This window comes from Ovis canadensis, chromosome 24, assembly GCF_042477335.2.
Source record: "Ovis canadensis isolate MfBH-ARS-UI-01 breed Bighorn chromosome 24, ARS-UI_OviCan_v2, whole genome shotgun sequence".
NCBI lineage: Eukaryota > Metazoa > Chordata > Mammalia > Artiodactyla > Bovidae > Ovis > Ovis canadensis.
The window spans coordinates 50375585-50395466 of NC_091268.1; the positions used below are offsets into that span (position 1 = coordinate 50375585).

The window sequence follows — 19882 nt, forward strand, 5'->3', positions numbered from 1 at the left end:
CCGTCCCAGATCCCAAGGGCACTCCAGGTGACATGCCTCACTGTTCAAATCCATCGCGGGACCTGCAGGCTGAGCAGGTTGGGCCTCCACACATCAGCACGGACACTCATAGTCACGACAGAACCAAGGACCAGAGGGACTGAGCCAGCTGAGGGGCACGAGCGTCACGGGAGGCGATGCGTCTGCGGCTCTCGCCTGAAGCCAAGAGCTGTGATCCCCCTGGGTTGTGAGCTCCAGACACCCCGGCCCCCTGTGTCCTGTTCTCTCCCACGCCATGCAGGCACAAAGCTCTTTGTGGGGCACCTGCACCCACAGGCGTTACAGAGACAAGACCAGGTGGTGCCTCCGTGCGGCTACCAGCCAGGAGAATGGAGGCTTGGATGACAGGGACAAGTCGTGAAGCAGGAACAAGGGGCCACCGCTGCTTCATGAGTAAAGCCCGCGTGCACTTCGGGAAGGTCACGCCACCATCCAGGTGGAAGGGGGAGGCCGGAGTGACGGTGAGAAGCAGCCACAGCCGCCCGTCCCCTCTGGGTTGGCATCTCCCCCTCCAATGTTTAGGGTCTTCCCAGACCGGGCCCCTGGCTCCTGCTTCAGCCGGACACTTCCAGCTGGAAACACACCATCTTGGTGTGGGAAGGGGGCTGCCGTCAGAGCGTGTGCGGTGGTGGTGGGCCCAGCAAGGCCCTGAGTTCTGGTGGGACATGGCCTGCAGGAAGCCCTGGGCGGCATTCAGCCAGTCCCTGACCTCAGCTGAGGACTCAGGGGACGGACCCAGGGCCACCACCTGAACTTGGGCCCAGGTGAAAAAGTCCAGGACCCCAGGCCCGAGGCAGGAGCGTGGCAGGTATGGGTCTCTCTGCCCAGGGCCCAGCACCCTCCCCACCTCACTCGCTCCCACTAGCAGAGCTGGCCCAGGGCCCAGCCTAGACTGGAGGGTGGGGCGGCCTCTGAAGAGCGCCCCTCACTCTCCTAGCCCCCCTCATGGGGCTCCCAGGGGGCAGAACCAGGCCACCCTGTCTCGGTCCCCTTGACTCCCAGGGGCTCCCGTCAGATCCCCCCGGGGCTGGGCCTGGCCAAAGCTGGCCTGGCCTCCCCAACGGCCAGCTACCGTGTGACACCAGACCACAGGGTGAGAGCACCTTTATTGTGGGAGGGTTGCCGCCCCTCCGTGAAGACAGGCTTGCGAGAAGCCACATCCTGGCCCCCCGCCCAGCCAGCCCTGCCTCCTGAGGGGCAGTCCAGGCCTCGAGGGCAGGGAGAGGTTACCAGGGCCCAGAGGGAGGGGGCACAGCCTCCCAGTAGCACCAAGGGCGGTGGGGACAAGTCACTCCTGCCACAAGGAGAGACCACGGGGGCGGCGCCAGCACCTGGGAGTGTCTGCGTTTGCTGCTGTGGCCGAGGTGGCAAGAGAGGAGCACCAGGGCGGGCCCAGGGCAGAGAGGACCTGACGCCCAAGAGGCCTTGAGGGCTGTGGTCTGAGCTGCTCTGGGGCACTGGGACCCGGGACCGGAGCCAGGCTGGGCCTGCAGGACCAAGCGCAGAGCGTCTGTCCCCAGCAGGGTCTGGGAATCAGGTGGCAACCCCTCCTTCTCCTTGGGACACAGGACTTGCCTTGTAACTCAAACTAACCCTAACCCTGCTGGTTCTCAGCAAGTCTGGGAGAGGCCAGGGCTGGAGGGACGCCCCCAGCAGGTGCACCGTCCCATTCAATCCTCCTCCTCGCTGCTCAGTGATGGGAGGCCCTGGCAGGGTGGGTGGGGTCAGAGGGATTAGGATGCAGCGGGGGGCGATGCCAATTCAGTCTGAGGATCCTGGCACCCCAATGCTCCTCTCTCACAGTCTCCAAGTCCACTGACTGTCAGGGGTTTATTCAAGGTTTCCCGGGCCTCCAAGAGCAGCTACAGGCCAAGCTGCCCACTTCCCCACCTGTGAAGCAGACCCCCAAACCCAGGGAGGGGTGTGAAGGAAGGAGGCCGGAGGGTCCCCAGGGTCTCAAGCAGGGCAGGGCCTGCCCTCCTTCCCGGCTGGAGCCTCCAGGACAGCCCGGCCCAGCGCCTGCCCCGTCTGAGTGTCCCCGTGAAGAGGGGAACTGGCAGATAGAGAGAACACAGGTTCAAATCCTGCCCTGGTCCTCCACAGTCCAGGGGCCTTGGGCAGGTGATCCTCTCCCAGCCTCTGCCCCCATGTAAAGTGGGGGGAACAAGCCTACGTCCTAAGGGTTAAATGAGACAATGTAGGGAAGTTCCTCAGATGGGCCCAGACGACTCAGGGACCCAGTAAATGACGAGTATTATGACGATTCCTGCACCCTGCCCAGCCACCAGACCCCGTCTCCAGCAGGGAGTGGGGGTGGGGAGGGCAGGGACCAGGGCAGGGCTCGGCCGGGGGCGCTGGGCCCCTCTGGCCCCTGCCTCTGGCGTTGCCATATGTCCCCAAGGCCCCCGGGAGCCAGTGTCCCTGACGGGCACCCAGGCCTGGAGCCCAGTCCCACTCGGGGCGTCCTCAGTGCCGACAGCAGCATCAGCCTCGGGGCGGGGTCTCTGGCGGAGCCGGGGCTCCTCTGGGAGAGCTGGCTTCTTACTTCCCGCCACTGGCCCGGCCAGCGCTCCTCTGCCCGGGGTCAGGCCCGAGCAGGGCGGCCAGGGAGCCATCAGGTGGGGGGCCTCCGCGCTTCATCTTGAGGTTGGCTCTCAGGGCGGCGTCCTGGCCAGAGCCCCCCTCAGGGGTGGCCTGGGGATCTGGAAGGAAAGCAGGAGGGTGGGCTCATGCAGGGCCTCCGGAGCCCGCCAAGCCCCTTCATTTCCAGTCCCGCCAGCCAGGGAAGCTCTGTGCCCAGTGAGGGGGCACAAAGCGGATGCCAGCATCTAGTCCTCACGCATTCATTCCCTCACTCATTTATTCATCCCCTCACTCATTTATTCATCCATGCACTCATTCATCCATTCACTCATTCATCCATTCATTCACCCATTCATTCATCCATTCACTCATTCACTCACCCATTCATTCACTCACCCATTCCTCCACTCATTCACCCATTCATTCACCCATTCACTCATTCCCTCACCCACTCATTCACTCACCCATTCATCCATCCATTCACCCATTCATTCCTCCATTCATTCATCCATTCACTCATTCATTCATCCATTCACTCATTCATTCATTCTTCAAACAATGCTGACCAGGGCCAGGTTCCAGGCACTGCAGAGGTGCCAGAGATAAAGACACCCCACCCCGTAAGGGAACAGAAGGCTCAGCGGAGCACAGGGAGAAGACAGGAGGGCGGCTTCCCAGAGGAAGAGATCCTAGAGCAGGCCCTGAGGCTGCAGCTGGTGTTCAGGAGGCGGAGGGACCAGTCTGAGCAGAGGTGTGGAGGTGGGAGGGGCCCGGGGCGCCTGGATGACGGCTGAGTCACCGGACACCAGGCTGTGCTAGGGGCACCGGACGCCAGGCTGTGCTAGGGGAGGGACTTTGGAGCTGTATGTCAGTCTCGGGCAGCAGGGAGCCACGGAAGGTTCTTGAGCAGGGGTGGGACAGGGGCAGACTGGCAGCCAAGTGCTGGGCCATCAGGGCAGGGAGAGAGGGGACCAGAGGCAGCATGGCGAGGGCAGCAGGGGAGGCGGGGCGGAGGGAGATGCTGGACTCGGCGGCCCGGGTCACTGCTCACCGTGGATCCCAATCATGTGTTCCAGGATGAGCACTCTCTCGGCCAAAATCTTCAGGGCCTCCCGCAGCTGCTGCACCCCCTCGCCCTGGGGTGGAGGAAGCCGTGGGGTCAGGGCCGCCCTGCTCCAGAGTCCTGTCCCAGCCCTCCACTTCCCTCTTGTCACCATCATCAACACAACGGCCACCACATATAAGAGACACCCCGGCACCAGGGCTGGGGTTCGAGCTCCAGTTCACAGACAGGAACTTGAAGCCCAGATGGGGTGACCAGAGTCCTGCAGCCCCACAGCCCGGAAGCGGACAAGCCGGAAATGGCCAAGCCCGGGGCTTCACACAGGCCTGTCTGCCTCCAGCCTGAGCTCGCCTGCTCCCGTGGCTGCCAGCTGCCTCCCTGTGCGCCCTTCTTTCCAGAAAGTATCCTGCTGTGGGCAGAGCACCTCATACGGGCCCATGCCGGGGAGCCGCTTAGCTGGTCTCCTTCCCGGTCCCACCCACCCGAGGGCAGAGCCCAGGCTTCCAGAAGGCCCGTGGGAGGGCACAAAGATGGCACCTCGGCGTTCCTGGGGCCCGGCCTACACACGGCGAAGGGCCTCGTGTGTCAGGACACGTGAATAGGCTGATTAATGGAGGAGACAAGATGACAAGGTCACTTTGAAAAAAAAAAAAAAGTGATGGTAGAGAGGCAAAGCCCCGCCCTGGCGTCAGCAGCAAACAGGAACCTTTCTGGCTGGTGGAGCATGACAGCTCTGTCATGACACTCGGATTAATTGAGCTTAAAGCCGAAGAAAACCAGAGAGAGTGCTACTGAGTTACACAAGGGCGCTCTTCCCATCGAAGACCATGAGAAGCTGGGCTCTGCGGAGTGTCTGGGATGGGGGTGTCCCCAGTGAGCAGCAGCGGCCACAGGAGGCACGCTGATGAAACTGGGCCGGGGGACGTCGTGGGTGCCCTCCCAGCCTTCCATCACAAGTGACCCCAGCATTCAGTCCTCCCACTGCCTCTTGTGCCCACCATGGCGCCATGGTTCCAGCCTCTTCCCCCTTCTCTAATCCCATAAGGCCCTCTGGAAGGTCCTCTGATCCCAGCTTCAGCCCCTCCAGCCCAGCCTGCCTCAAACAGCTGCCCACCTCCAATGCCCACTGCCCATCCCTCCAGACACCCCCAATCCCAGCTTAGCATCTCCCCAAGCTCACTCAGGGGGTGCTGCATGCCTGCTGCGCTGGACGTCTGGCCGAGCCCTGTCACGCCAGGTGACTCATTCTCAGCTTGCCCCACTGGCCTCGCTCCCTTCTCACCATCCTGAGAAGGATGGGAAGCCAGCCACCCTTCCCAGCCATCCTGGGAAGCCAGCCTCCCCTCCGCTTCCCAGAAGGTAAGGTCCCTACAGCCACACTCGCGCTCCATCCATGCCCCCACCCTGCCCTGTCTTGCTCTGGCCACTGTGTGCTCCCAGCCTTCCTCTTCCATCCATCCTCTCCCACATCCACCAGCCAGCTCTCCACCTGCCCATACACCCTTCAGTCCACCAGCACTGCGACCTTGGGCATGTCCGTGTGCCAGGCACTGTCATGGGAGGGTCCTATCCCTGGAGAGAGACCCCACAGCCTGAGGCCTCCTTCAAACAGAGGGTCTCATCAGCAGGTCCGTGGTTCCTCCACCCCCTCCAGTGGGATCACCCCACCCTCAGGCCCTGGGCCAGTCATCCCATCTGTGCTCCCCAACTGCAGCTGACTTTACTCGGGGCTGCAGTCACTATTCACTCCACTGCCTCCCCCGCTGGGTGGGCCCCCACACGTCCTGGCTGATGCTCAGGAAGAGGTGTTGGTCCAGCTCTACTGGACTGTCCTGCAAGGACACAGCCAGGGGGCAGCAGGGAAGCACGGACCCAGGGGCACAGTTACCTCAGCGGCGGCTTTCTCCTCCTCTTCCCCCTTCCCGCCAGGTTCCCCCTGGGAAGAAAGTCATGCAGTCAATGATGGGTGCCCAGCTTCTCTACCCGGGACCTCTGCACAGGCCAGCATGGGCTTGACTTTAGGGGCTTAATTCTATTTCTAGGGAGGGAGGAGTCAGGAATTCAGGTTCTGGCCCTTTCAGGGATCAAGTGCCCTGCCCTTCCCCTCTGTTTCCCTGACTCTAAAATTGGGGCCAGGGACTTCCCTGGTTGGTCCATTGGTTGAGAATCCACCTTCCAGTGCAGGGGGACGCGGGTTCAGTTCTTGGTCAAGGAACTAAGATCTCACAGGTGCACTGCAATCAGAGAACCTACGCATTGCAGCAAAGACCCAGAGCAGCCAAAATAAATAAATAAAATGTAAAAAATTTAAATTTAAATAAATAAAACGGGGCCAGTAATATCAGCCTCACAATAACACCTAGGAGGCCAGTTACTCTTATGTGACTTTACCTCTCTGTGCCTTAGTTTTTCCGTCTCCAAAATGGGGATAATAACAGTGCCTGCCTCACAGAGCTATTAGGAGGATTAAATAAATCACTCTCAATAACAAGCTTGGGGAAGGCCTGCCTTTGGAGGTTAACACTCCTGGGTTTAAATCTTGGCTCTACTTTGGTCTAGCTGTATGACCTTGGGCAAGTTGGTTAACCTCTCTGGGCCTCAGCTGCCAGTTCTGGCAAAGAGGGAAAATAAAGCACCATCTCGTGGGGGCACTGTGAAGCTTAAACCCACTATGGATGAAGAGGGCCTCCACACAGAAGACACTCAGCAAAGAACTCACCTTCTCCCCTAGCCTCGTGCCTCTGACATAAGATTTGGGCATGTGCCCACTTCCTTAGCCCTACAGTTAGGGGCTGAGTCTTGTGAATTCTTATTTTTAAGATGGGAATTGAGTGGTCAGCTGTCTATATCTATTCCTGGGAAGTTTAGAGAAAGCAAGGGACTCTACAGGTCACACAGCACATTAACCCAGGGGCCTGGGCTCCCCAGAAGAACCTCAGGACTCTCATCCGAACCCTTCAATAGGAGGCTATTTCAGTCCTTACTTCATATGCCCGGGGGGTGTCCCACTTCCCAAAGTCACCCCTTCCCAACTTGGGCAGCTGGCACTGCACCCAGGTTGCCCGATTTTCTCCCTCTGCTCCATCCTGGCTGGGCTGGATCTGGCCATGCCCGGGGAGTCTGGGGGCCTGAGCTCAGCCAGGCTGCCTGGGGCAGACACCCACCCAGTTGGTACCCTGCGCCTGCACTCGAGCCTATCACCCTGGGGGTGGCCCACACACACGGCCCCACACTTACAGACGGCCCTGTGGCGCCCCGCTCTCCAGCCAGGCCCTGCAGAAAATCAGACAAAGCAAGTTAGGCTTTGCCCCTCACAACCCCTTAGTCCTCTGCATGCCCTCCCCCTGCACTGGGGTCCAGACAGCTGAAAAACAGGACAGGAGGAAGGTGGGCGGGAGGGGAAATGAGGGGAGCCCCAGCGGGGCCCATCTGCTCCTGGAGCCCCCGCCACTGGCCAGTGGGTGACCGTGGGCCTCCACTGAGTCCTCCATCTTCTTGTCTGTGAAATGGGCCAATGCCAAATATGGTCATCACTTGGAGAAGGCACCTGTGTGTGTGCGTGCTCAGTCATGTCCGACTCTCTGCGAGAGAGCCCCCCAGGCTCTAGACTGCAGCCCCCCAGGTTCCCTTGTCCATGGGATTCTCCAGGCAAGAACACTAGATGAGGTTGCCATCGCCTTCTCCAGGGATCAAACTCAAGTCTCCTGTGTCTCCTGCACTGGCAGGCAGGTTCTTCAGAGTCTGAGCCACCAGGGAGGCCCTTGGAGAAAGGGACCGGATGGCCACCCACACATCCCCCCGGCACTCGGAAACGGCCTCCGCGAATGAGCGACAGCAGTGGGGATCTCAGGTGGGTGGCTCAGACGGTAAAGAATCCACCTGCCAATGCAGGAGACCTGGGTTCGATCCCTGGGTCGAGAAGATCCTCTGGAGAAGGGAATGGCAACCCACTCCAGAATTCTTGCCTGGGAAATCCCAGGGACAGAGGAGCCTGGAGGAGCTGGGCAGACTACAGTCCATGGGGTCGCAAAGAATCAGACACAACTGAGCCACCAACGCTACTCCTACTAGTGGTGAAGGCGAGGGTCCCCGCGTGGGCTCCCTGTCAGCACTGAGGCCCAGTCAGAAGGCTCCCTGGAGCCCCAGACCTGCGCATCGAGCCGTCCTCCAGCACCCCGACCTGGCTGCCCAGGAAGCACCCCCACTCAGCCTCTCCAGAGTGGAACTCCTGGTCTCCCCCCGGCCCAGCCGTGCGGCCCCCACCCTGCGGTCTCTCTTTTCCATGAAATGGCTCTGCGGTCCACAGCTGCTCCTGTAAGCACCTCGCAGTTAACCTTCCGCTTCCCGCCCTCACCGGATTTATTCCATCAGCCAGACCTGTCAGGTCCACTTTCTAGATACGTCTGTTTCCTCTGCGCTGCCCCAGCCTCCTCCCGGGTCTCCCTGCTCCACTCCCCCGCCCCCGCCTTCCACTCCTCAAGCCACAGCCAGAGGGGCCCTGGAAAGACGAAAATGGGGTCCCAGATGCTCCCTCCCTGACACTCGATAAGCCCCTCTTTCACTGTGACCCAGGTCTATGCATCAGCTCTGCAGGTAGCCCCCTGCCCACTTCCCTCCCACCTCGCCTCCCCCGACATGTGCCTTTGCTCAGGACCCGCCTGGCATTTCCTGGCCCCAGAACTTTGCACTTACGCTTCCCTTTACCTGCAACGCTCTTGGCATCTTTGCGTGACTGCTCCTTTCTGGTTCCTTGGGTCTCAGTCAAACGAAGCCTCACCTTCTCCTGTCTGTCACCCCGCTCCGGCCACCCCGCTCCTGTCGCTGCAGGTCCTGCCCCAGTTACTCTCTATCACATCTGCCTCTCCCGTCAACTACCTGCTAGCAGAGGGCAGGGACCCTGAGAAAGCCAGAGTGGGACCTGGAGTGACCCTGGCCCTGCCGGGCCCCCGCTCTGCTCCCCTGCTGGATGACTCTGGCAAATGACAGAACCTCTCTGAGCCTCCATGTGTCCGTCACTGCTGGGATAACACGATGGGGACCCTGAAAGGAGTTGGCACGAGCAGGTTGGATGGAGGAAGGGACGGGCACACCATCCTCTCTCACCTTGCCTGTCACTGTGGGCTGGGGCCTCTGGAGGGGGTCCTGCTGCCCCCAGCTCTTCTCACGAGAGCCTCTGTCAGCCTCACACCCGCTCCTGCCCTTTCGTCAGGGGTGAGCTGTCTAGCCTTGCAGTGGGAACCCCTCTTCTGTCACCCTCGCCCCCCAAGGATCCTGAAGCCCTTGGTCTGGATGAGCTGCAGGAAGCTCTGTGCAGACACCCCCAAATGAAACCCTTCCTGCCTTGGTGTCCAAAGTCCCCCCCTCCTCTGTGTGACATCCCCCACAGACCTCTGGGGCCCTGCAGCACAAAGCACTCCCCCTGGCACTTTATTTCTCTTTCACTCCCTGTAACAACCCACCGGGGAGGCCCCTTCTTAGCAGCCAAGGAGCCGGAGCCCAGAGAGGCTGCCTTTCTGTCCAAGGTCACACAGCTGAGGAGGCAAAGCAAGCTGGGGGTTGGGGCTGCACCATCAGGCTTCAGAGTGCCCCCCCACCACAGGCAATTCTCACAAAGATTGGCCTTGGCTGTGATCCTGGCCCAGCTCCACACACCGCCTGCATGGCCTCAGGTTAGCTCATCTACGAAATGGGAATGATGCTAACTTCTCTGGAGCTCAGGTAGGGTGGACAGCAAAGGGCTGTTGTTGCTAAGAAAACCATGATCCCATGCCTGCCTTCCCCTGGGGCCCACCTGGACCCAGGTGGGGATCAGTCAGGTGGTCTGGTTCCTTCCTGAACAACTGTGCTGGTAAGAAGCCCAGTTCCTCTCTTCCTGGGGAGACAGTGCCCTCACCCTCGCCAGAGATGGGCGAGACCTTACCTGGGATCCAGGCGCACCCGGGGGTCCAGGGGGGCCGTGTGGTCCAGGAGGCCCTGCCGGCAGAGTCACAGATGGTCACCTGGAGCTGGAGACGCCCCCTGCCCCCTCATCAGCTCTGGAGAGGGGCCCTCCCACCCTCCCACCCTGGGCCCTGCCCTGGGTCTGTCTCCTTGGGCAGCGCAGAAAGGGGAGGTAAATAAATGGTGAGGGAGGGGGCATGGGTTCTGCGGCCCCCTGCCCACCCCCAGAGAGGAGAGCCCACTGCAAGCCCCTCTCCCTGCTGGCAACCCCTACACCACAACCTGATCCTATTCCCACAGCTTCATCCACAGGGTGGGAGTGGGGGTGGGGGCACCCTGCAGCCCCTTCCCAGCCGGTCAGTCCTCTGGCAAATCTCCCTCGAGCCTGCCCCGCCTCGGGACCTCGGACCTCACCTCCCTGAGGCCGTCCTTGCCTGGGTTACTACAACTGCTGCCCATCATCCAGAGTGGTGGTCACCCATCCACAGAGCAGCCCCCACCAAGTGGCTTTTCAGACAGGTCTCTCTCAGCCCAGCCTCCTCCACCTTCATCGGTCAAACACCCTCCTGGAAAGTCCCTCTGGGTCCATGCCTTTGTGGTGGCTGTCCCTTCCTCCTGGAGTGTCCCCATCCCCTCCACATCCCAGCAAACTCCCACTAGTCTCAGGCTGAGCGTCACCTCTTCCAGGAAGCCTTCCAGGCACCTACCCCTGCCTCTTCTTTAGGCAAATCCCTGACAGTGACCAGCCGCTGCTTCTGGCCACTACTGGTTTGAATGCCAGCCTCCCCTCTGGGCCAGGGAGCCCCCAGAGGATCAGGCCAGGACCGATGGGTGCAGTGCAGGGTGTGGTGTTCGTGACTAAATGCCCCGAATATTTGGAAGAGTGAGGTCTCTGTGCCCCCTGGGCTGCTAGCCTGTACCAGAGCGCCCCCTGGCATGCCTAGGGAGGACCTACAGGAAAGTGACCCCTGGGTGGGGTGATGGCCTGGACTCGGTCTAGCTAAAAGGCAAACACCCTCCCAGCGCCCTCCTCAATGCTGCCTTTTACATGGGGCCACCCTGGCCCAGCCGTGATCCCAGCCCTGCTTTCTGGGACTCTACGGGATTCACTGAGGGTACCGCCCACTTTCTCCACTAGAATGTAAGTACCATGAGGACAGAAATCTTTTGTTTATCTAAGGATCCCAGGAACCCAGAACACGGGCCAGCTCGTAGGAGGTGCTCAGTGGGTATTTCCTGACTGCGTGAGACACTGAACAACAGGAAGGAGTGCCCGGCCTGGAGCCGAATCAAGGGCGCCCCCACCCCCGTGAGTGCCTAGGACCTCTGTTGCTCATTCATTCAGGGGTAGAACCTGTCAGAGAAGACAGCCACACATCTGGGCTCTGGCTCCCCGCCCACACACCCCACCTCCCCCAGTGAGTCCCATCCCCTCTCCCAGGACGCTGCTTTCTGCCTGAAGGCCCAGGGCCTCCTATCTCTCCCAGGCACCTGTCCCAGCAGCTCCCTCCGTCTCCCCACCCACCATCACCTGTGCAGACCTCCTGGACCTAGGCCTCCGGCACCCAGAGACCCCTGCTCTGGCTCACTCGAGGGCGGCCCGGGGCTGCTTCATGTGGGTGTCAGGACACCCAGAAACACTGTGCCCAGTTCCAAGGGAGCTGCCACCGACAAGCAGCAGGCCCCCCACTCAAGCCACTGCTGGCTGGGGCAGACCCAATGCCCTGCCAAGGCCGTGAGCCCCCAACTGGCCCCCTCAAGACCGCCAGCCCAGGTGAAGCCCAGGAGTGGGTACCAGTGGAGACCAGCTGCTGCTGCTGCCCTCTGCACTCACCTGGGGGGCCAGGGGGACCCCGGGGCCCTGGGACGCCTGCCAACACTGTGTCCACGGCCGCGGAGGCCAGCTGCACATCTCCACCTGCGGGAAGGGCAGAGTGGCCTGTGACCCACGGGACAGGGCCGGCGGGGCCTGGGGGGCTAGAGCTGAGTCCCCCAGAGCCTGGAAGAGCAGCCCCGACCCTGCTGGGCCTCACGCAGCTACTGCTCCCTCGGCTCAGAGGAGTTCCCTCTTGTGTAGTCACTCAGCCGTGTCCGACTCTTTGTGACCCCATAGACTGGGGCCTGCCAGGCTCCTCTGTCCATGGGATTCTCCAGGCAAGAGTATTGGAATGGGTTGCCATTTCCTTTTCCAGGCGATCTTCCCAACCCAGGGATTGAACCCAAGTCTCCTGCATTGCAGGTAGATTCTTTACTGTCGAGCCATTAACACGGAGGCCAAATCAGAGCACAGGGGAAACTCTGTGGGCTCTGTTTAAATTTCAAACCTCTTCCTGAAAATTCCAGGTCCTGAGACTCCCGCCCCACCTTGCTCACCTCCCCGCTGTCCAGTCCGGACTCTGTTCCAGGCTCCCCTCCACATGCCCATCCTGACACACCTGACTAGCTCACTCTTGTGGGGCCTCCTCCAGGAAGTCCTCCCTGACCACTTGTCTGAGCCGCAGGGCCCCGGGGCTGGGTGGGGTCTGTCTTGTGGCCTGGGCCCCTCCAGGGTGAGCTCCATGTGACCTCAGACCCAGAAGCAGACATCCAGGCTTGGAGACATCCGGGCTGGGGGTGGCTGCCTCTGCCTTTCCCCGCCTACCCCCATCACAGAAGCCTGGGCAGCCCTTCCATAGGCCTCCTGGCCAGTGGGCCTGCTACAGCTGCTCAGTGCTGGCTAACCAGGTGCCTCCACCGTGAAACCAACCCCCCCCACCACTCTTCCTAAACGTTCACATCTGCACCCTCCAGGCAGTCTGCCCTCTCTTGGGGACCCCAGGCCTGGGGAAGGAGGGTCCTGTCTGAGGGGGGCTCTGAGCACTCGAGGCGGGCAGCGGCAGATGTGGGGCATCACGCCCAGGCTGGGCCGGCTGAGCTTTCAGTGGCCCAGGGATGCCGGGTGGTTGAACCCTTAGACACCCAAGCATCACCCATCCTCCTCCACCAAGGGGCACCACTGAGCCCACCACGAGAGTGAGACGTTTGGATTGCCAGTGACTTCTTTGCTCTGGCCCCTGCACACGCGGAAGGCCGACAAGGCACCCCGATCCCCTTGGGAATGAGTCCTTCCCTCGTGGCTGGGGGCTGGGCAACCCAGAGCAACTCCGTCAGGGTGTATTACCACTCTTGCTCTAGGGATGGGGAACCGGAGGCTCGGAGCGGGCCCCTGTGATTCAGACGTAGGTCTAACTGCGGCGCTGCCCGGGGAGCGGGGCGGACAGGGCGGAGGGGGGCGGGGGACGCGGAGCGGGAGAGGGCTCGGGTTTCTCTGACGGCTGACCAAGAGGCCCCTGTGCCCCCACGGTGCCCGGGGTGCCACCCACTCAGAATCCCAAGTCAATCTCATCACCCGCTTCTTAAAACCTTTCTCAAAACCTTTCTCTTTTCCCAGGGCCCTTAAACAAAGCCACGCCCTCCATGGGCCGCAGGCCCCACCCCCGCCCCGTCTCTGGGGTGCCCTCCCTGGACCCGCCCTTCCCCCATGCTCCGGCGGCGGGTTCTGTGTGTGCTCAAGGGCGCCCTCTTGTGCTAGACTGTGGCCCCTGCAGGCAGGAGACTTTTGCTCACTGCTGTATCCCGGAGGTTAAAACACACAGTCCCACACGTGGGAGGTGCTCCATCCATCAGCGCCTGTTCAGGACATCATGGGGTCAGACCCCAGGGGCAGGAGCTGAGCACAGAGGCAGGGACAGGCCCCTGGGGCCAACCTGGGGTTGGGGGGGACCACCCTCCACCTAGGGTACCCTGTCCCCCCGCCTGGCCAAGCCGAGGCCCCACTCACGGACACTCTGCTTCACAAGGTTCTTTTAGGGCAGTGGACCCTCCAAATTCTGGCCCTCCTTCCCACCCCAGCCCTCAAGCGTGACACTCACTGTCCTTGTCCGTCGGTGGCTGCAGGGAGTAGAGGACGCCTTGGGGGCCGTTTGGAGGGAGCCCCGGGCTGCCTGCTGGGCCAGGGGGGCCGGGGGGTCCAGGGCGCCCCATCTCTCCAGGAAGCCCACGGGGCCCTGGCGGCCCCAAGAGGCCTGTGGGGGGAAAAGAGGAGTCACAGGAGGGCCGGGCCTCGTGACTGACATTACAGAGATGAGAAATAGACCCGAGAGGGCAAGGTGGTGGCCCCTAGTCCCAGAGCCTCCCTGGAGGGCTCTCCTGGGATGTAATGAAATGACTTCCCCTCTGCAGCCAGTACAGAGGGGACTCGGGGCAGCCAGGCGGGAGGTCAGGGAGGTCAGGTCAGGTCAGTGAAGTCAGCGGGTGCTGTGGCCAGATGACCTCAGCCCTGGGGTAGGGGCAGCAAGGGTGGTTGCCAGCCTGGCCCAGCCCCGTACCTGACCCCGACAGGGCCCAGAAGCAGCCGCGTGACCTCTCGTCATTGTTTACATGGTGGAGCACAACCTCCAGCCCTCAGCAGCCCCACCCCCGCAGCTGGAGCCTTCTCTTCCCATAGTCCCGGGTGAGACCAGGCCCCAAAGTGCTTGGAAGGACGCTGCCCTGGGAGGTGGCAGTGGGAGGGAGGCAACCTGGAGCCCTGCTAGATGGCAGTCATCAGCCCCACCAAGAAAGAGGCTGTCTGGGATGCCTCACCTGCTCGGACAGGGGAGAAATCCCAACCCCCTTCCCCCACTGGACGAAGTCACATCAGGGTATGTATGTGGGTGGGTGTCCTTACCAGGAGGCCCCGCTGGGCCCTTTTCTCCTGCCTGACCCCGGTCACCTTTGGAGCCTGGGGGACCCGCAGGCCCTGGTGGTCCCGTCTGTCCAGGGGGCCCTGTGGATAGAATGAAATGAGGCCTGAGAACATTGTGGGCTGAGCTGCCTCCATTGGCTCCAGGCTAGATGACATTGCTGTCTGGTCAGATCTGCCCCCTCACCTGCCATGGGCAAAGGGACCACATCATTCATCACAGTATACAAACCAGTTTTGCTCCTGTTCACTTCTATGATCTCAAGAGGTACTTGTGTTCCCATTTGACAGGTGGGGTAAACTGAGGCTCAAAAAGATGTGGCCCCTTGCTGCAAGGTAGCAGCACCAGGCTGTAAATGAGTCAGAACCCTCTCTCCACGTCCTGCTGTCTCTTTGCTCAGGCTCGGGGACTGGGATTCAGGCAAAGATCGTCCCAATAAGGCCTCCTGAGAGGCCCCAGGAAGTCCTGGAGGGGTCGCCTGACCCCTGGGGATCTCCAGGTCCCAAGGGTGGGCAAGAGCAGATGGAGAGACAGGAGGCCCACTGTGTGGTCTGCAGACAGCCCCTTCTCCCTAGGGAAGGCCTAGGCCTGGGGAGGATGCTCAAAAAATGCTTCCTGAACAGATGGAGGGCTCTTTGGGGACCCCCCTGGGGCTGCCAGTTTCCAGAGATTCCCACTTGGTCTCTGGGATTCCAGGATGCACCCAGGTATAACCATTTGTAGGGTTTGTGCTCCACCTGGTGGCCATATTGGGAACTACATGCCCCCCATAAGAAGAAAGTTGCCTTGGGAGAACAGAAGCCCCTCTCAGCTTCCTCCCTCCCCTCCAGGGGGCACTGAGGCCTGGGTCCTTCAGAAGAGGAGAAACCCCCTTACTTCCCCTTGACCTGTGCTCCCTCTTCAGTCCCAGAAGAAGGATTTGAAGAAGACAGGCCTTCTGGGAGTGAGACTTTGGGGAGAGTGGCTAGAGAGGTGGACCCAGGGCAAGTAAGATGCCCCCTCCTCCCATAGCAGCCCGAGCTCACCCTCCGCACAGCCTCCAGGCCCTTCAGAAGCCTGCAGAGTATCTGCTGCTTCCCTGGCCTTGGGACTGGCCACTGGCAGTCAGTTCTTCCATTGCCTGGGCTCTGCAGGCAGCGGAGGGGTCAGAGTTGGGTCTGGGCGGGATTGCTAAGAAACTGGGGGCTCAACTGGGGGACAGCAGGAGGAAGGGCGTCCCCTGCAAAGAGCTCCGGTGGGGCTGTGAATTATTGAGTCAAAATGGCGCTGGATCGCTGGGTAACCCCAGGGGTCACTTCTCTGAGCCTCAGTTCTCCTGTGACCTGAGCTTTATGAGCTCACTGGAATGATCAGCCATGATATCTGTACAGACTAGAGTGATATAAAAATCCTTAATAACTGGCACAACACAGATCCTGACCAGTCAGATGAGACCTCAGCCTTAAATCCTGGAGTTCAGCCACATGGACGGTGGCGGCTACACCGCCACTCAGGGTAAAGTCCCAGCACAGTGCCCGGCGTGCAGCAGGCATTCTAACAATCCTGACTATGGTATTAGAGTTACTATTACTGTTCTGCAGTCCCAGAGAGCAGAGCTCAGTCCAGCGGAGAGAGACTGCAGAGAGACTTCACAATGTGGTGGGAAGAGTGAGAGCAATAGGCCGGTGGGTGTCCTCCAACTCTGGCCAGAGAATTCAGAAGGGGTCCCCCAGAAGGCTAGGGGAGGCAGTAAGCCCCCACCACTGGCGGTATGCAGGCAGGGGCTGCTGTAAAATTGAGCCAGTCAAGGATGAGCTGGGCTGGGGGCCTACGTGTAGATGCTAAGCGGCAGCAGGGCAGCCAGTGCAGACAGTAGCTGGACTGCGATACAGTAGGGAGTGGTGAGGACTGTGGCAGGCTGCAGAGTTTGAATGAGATCTGTGGGGGCAGCCGTGACTTAGCTGCAGCCAACTGTTCCTTTTTTTTTTCCATTATTTTTTTGGCCACATCACAAGGCATGTGGGATCTTAGGGACTGAACCTCATCCCTTGCACTCGAAACATCAGGGAAGTCCCAGCCAATTGTTTCTGTAAGGGACTGCCAACCCCAATGGCCAGCTCTTCCATTTTTCTAAGAGAAATGAGAAATCCTGACTTTTATGTGAAACCCCCCAGGTTTTAAACGTTAGCTCAGTTTTCTAAAATGCCCTTTGGGTGTGTATGACCTACTGGTGGAGACCCTGGGAGGCCTTCCCCCCAGCCAACTCCTTGCCCCTTCAGGCCTCACTCACCGGCCGGGCCTGTGGGCCGTCTCTGGGGCCCGGGGTGGGCAAGCGGGATGGCGTCAGGGAGGAGACCCTCGTTCCAGGGCGGTGGGGTGTTCTGGGGCATCGGCAGGTCATTGTCTGGGCCTGAGGGCCGCTCCGCTGCTTCCAGAAGGAGAACCTGGGCCGGAGAAGGGCAGAAGGTCAGGCCCGGGGCACGGGTGAGCAGGGACGTGAGCACCAGGGGACCAGCACCGCCCGCTGCTCATGGGACCACCAACCCCCTACTGGGATGTTCTCCCACCCCCACCTCAGAAAGCCCTCCGACCCTCCGGCTCAGGCAGGGCCCCTGCGGACACATTCAGAGCCACCATACTTTGCTCCTGGAGTTGCCGTCACTGGGATTAGACTGTGCTTGTCTGAATAATGACCACGGTCACTCCCACTTCACTGGTTCTTCCCTAGAGAGGGACTGGGCAGGCTTGTCCCCCACACTGTCTGGCTCAGGGCACAAACAGTGTGGTCAGGGAATGTTTGTGGCTGGCTGGCTGGGTGCGAGCAGGGAGAGATGGACAGAGGGAAAGAAAGAAAAGGAAAGAGAAGGAAAGAAGAAGAGAAAAGAAAAAAAAGAGGAGAAAGAAAGAATAAGCGGGCCCAGCTCAGGGCCTGAGTTTAGCAGGAGCTCCAGGGAAACAAAGATGGCTACGGTCACTCAAGGTCCACCTGGAAAGCAGCCCATCTTCTCCCCCACAGGAAAGCAGGGGTTAAAACCCAAAAGGACAGAGCCTCAGTAGGGAGACACTTCCTAATTCACGGCACCTGGGGCCCAGGAGGGCTTCCCTGGAAGCTCAGCTGATAGAGAATCCACCTGCAGGGCAGACCACAGCTTGATCCCTGGGTCAGGAAGATCCTCTGGAGAAGGGATAGGCTACCCACTCCAGTACTCTTGGGCTTCCCTGGTGGCTCAAACGGTAAAGAATCTGCCTGTGATGCAGGAGTCACAGGAGACGTGTGTTCGATCCCTGTGTGGGGAGGGTCCCCTAGAGGAGGGCATGGCAACCAACTCTCCAGTATTCTTGCCTGGAGAATCCCACGGACAGAGGAGCCTGGCGGGGTCGCAAAGAGTCAGACATGACTGAGTGACTAACACTTTCACTTATCAAAACTGTACTTGGGGCTTCCCAGGCGGCACGGTGGTAAAGAATCCGCCTGCCAATGCAGGAGAGGTGAGTTCGATCTCTGGATTGGGAAGATTCCCTGGAGGAAGAAATATCAACCCACTCCAGTATTCTTTCCTGAAGAATCCCATGGACACAGGAATCTGGTGGGCTCCAGTCCATGGGGTCACAAAAAGCTGGACAGGACCGAAGCCACTTAGCGCACGGCACAGCACAGGGAGCCAGGAGGTCCGGCAGTTCCCAAAGATGCCAGCAGGGGGCGCCGCACACCGGGATCTGCACAGGGCCAGCGGGCAGGTGCTAACCCACGCGGACCCACCCACCCCAGAAAAGGGGGGCACTGGGGTTCCCCCGCCATATCAGATGGAGCCTGGTTTCCCGTCCCGATCTGCCAGACAGTTAGGAAGAAGTCCAGTGTCTCATGTCTCCCCCCACCCCTCCCTCCACCCCCCCACCCCCCCCCCCCGCCCGCCTTAGAAACCCGAACCCCACATCCAGCTAGACTCTCAGACTCAGCGCCGCCGAGAGATGAAAGCGCTCCAAGCCTGTCTGGGGGCCGCTGGGAGTGGAATCGCTGGCGTCTAATTCTGCAGATGCTGCTGCCTGAAGGCGTCCAAGCTCCAGCCCCGGTTTATACCCCACCCAACCCTACCTGCACCCACCCCAACCACCAGAGTCCTGGAGCACCTTGATTCCAGGAGGACCCGATGGGCTCCCGGGCCTCTCCCAGGGGCCTTCGGCCTGTCTGTGGTCCTCGCTAGCCCACCTGCCTAGAGCCCAATGCCCCTCCCCTCCACCTGCCCCCGTCCCCTCCTGCAGCCCCCCACAACGGCCATGGGTGAGGACCTCATGCAAGGTAAACCCGGCCGAGCTCCCCCAGCAAAAACCACCAGAGACGCCATGCAGTGCGTTCACAGGTGACCACCTCGGCCTCCACTGGCCTCCCCTGCGTCTCCTCCACCGGCTCTGCGCCAGCCGCCCTGAAGGCACCAAGCCGCTGAGGCCGCGACCTCCCCACCCCTCCAAGCCCGGGCTCCAGCAGCGCCCTCCACCAGCGCTGTCCCTGCCCCCAGCCCCTGGAAGATTCTGAGACTCCGGAGAGCTGTCCCCTCCTCCCTAAGTCTGTCTGACCCTCAGGGGAGAAGGGGTGTCCCCCCAGCCCCTGTACAGTCACTCTGGAGCAACAGCACCGGCCCTGCCTTTGGGTGTCAGGACCACCTGGGCAGAGGTGCCCTCCTTGCTCTCGGTCCCCAGGCCCCTGCACACATTAAGTACCATGTGATGGGGGAGGAGGCTCAGGCCCTGCCACCAGCCAGGCTGGTTCGAATTCCGGCTCTCCCACTAGATAGCCATGATATGCAAGCATCGTGACCTTTGTGGGCCTCAGTTTTCCCATCAGCAAAATGGGGGTGATAGCACTGACTCTGCAGGGCCACAGAAGATCAGGGGCACAGCACGTGGGCACCCAGTTACTCCTGCTGATGCTGGGGTGGTGTGCGGGGCGGGGGGGGGGAGTCACGGGAACAAATGGCTGCCTTCATAGCGCCCACGCCTGGGCTGGGCTGTGGTTTCCTGGGTGCACAGAAAGGGTCCTTCTGAGCATCTCCTCCCACCAGCTCTGCAGCGTCCCCGGGGCCTGGGTCACAAAGTTCCCCAAGACCCTTGGGAACAAAGTGGCACCCCAGATCTCAGGCCCCCATCTGTACTGGGTGGGTGGGCTCGGGCCCCATGAGGCTCTGGCAACCCCCAGGGGCCCTGTCTCTCAGCCCCTCCCCCTCCTGGTCCTGATAAGCGCTCATGACACAGGAAGGACCACTGCAGCCATGCCAGAGGCGAGGTGGAAAGAGAGGCTCAGAGACCGCAAGGGACTTGCCCAGGGTCACCCAGCCAGTCGTCGGTGGGGCCAGGGCCCCGTGTGGTGCCTCATCCACCTCTCCACAGCTGGGCTGCAGCCCTGGCCTCGGTGGAGCTTCACGGAGGCCCTGAGAAGTGGAGCGGCGGGCTCAGGCCACACAGCAGCTTCGGGGTGGAACCTCCTCATGGAGGGGAGGGTTACAATTCCTGCCCAGCCCCTGAGGGGACGTCCACTGGGAAGCTGACCGGCCGTGGCCAA

The 19882-nt window shown here is 61.0% G+C and overlaps 1 protein-coding gene across 2 annotated transcripts in view; it reads right to left on the minus strand.

Moving 5' to 3' along the window:
• Positions 1 to 1126: 1126 nt before the first annotated feature.
• The window catches only part of COL26A1 (collagen type XXVI alpha 1 chain), a 166364-nt gene continuing 147608 nt past the window's right edge, over positions 1127 to 19882 (minus strand). For both annotated transcript variants that reach the window (XM_069571386.1, XM_069571387.1), the window contains exons 5-13: positions 16619 to 16772; positions 14334 to 14432; positions 13537 to 13689; positions 11460 to 11543; positions 9606 to 9658; positions 6923 to 6958; positions 5574 to 5621; positions 3674 to 3758; positions 1127 to 2741 (exon numbers count right to left, since the gene is read on the minus strand). In XM_069571386.1, coding sequence (XP_069427487.1) covers positions 2581 to 2741; positions 3674 to 3758; positions 5574 to 5621; positions 6923 to 6958; positions 9606 to 9658; positions 11460 to 11543; positions 13537 to 13689; positions 14334 to 14432; positions 16619 to 16772 — 873 coding nt within the window. In that variant the 3' untranslated portion in view covers positions 1127 to 2580. The remainder of the gene's footprint in view (positions 2742 to 3673; positions 3759 to 5573; positions 5622 to 6922; positions 6959 to 9605; positions 9659 to 11459; positions 11544 to 13536; positions 13690 to 14333; positions 14433 to 16618; positions 16773 to 19882) is intronic.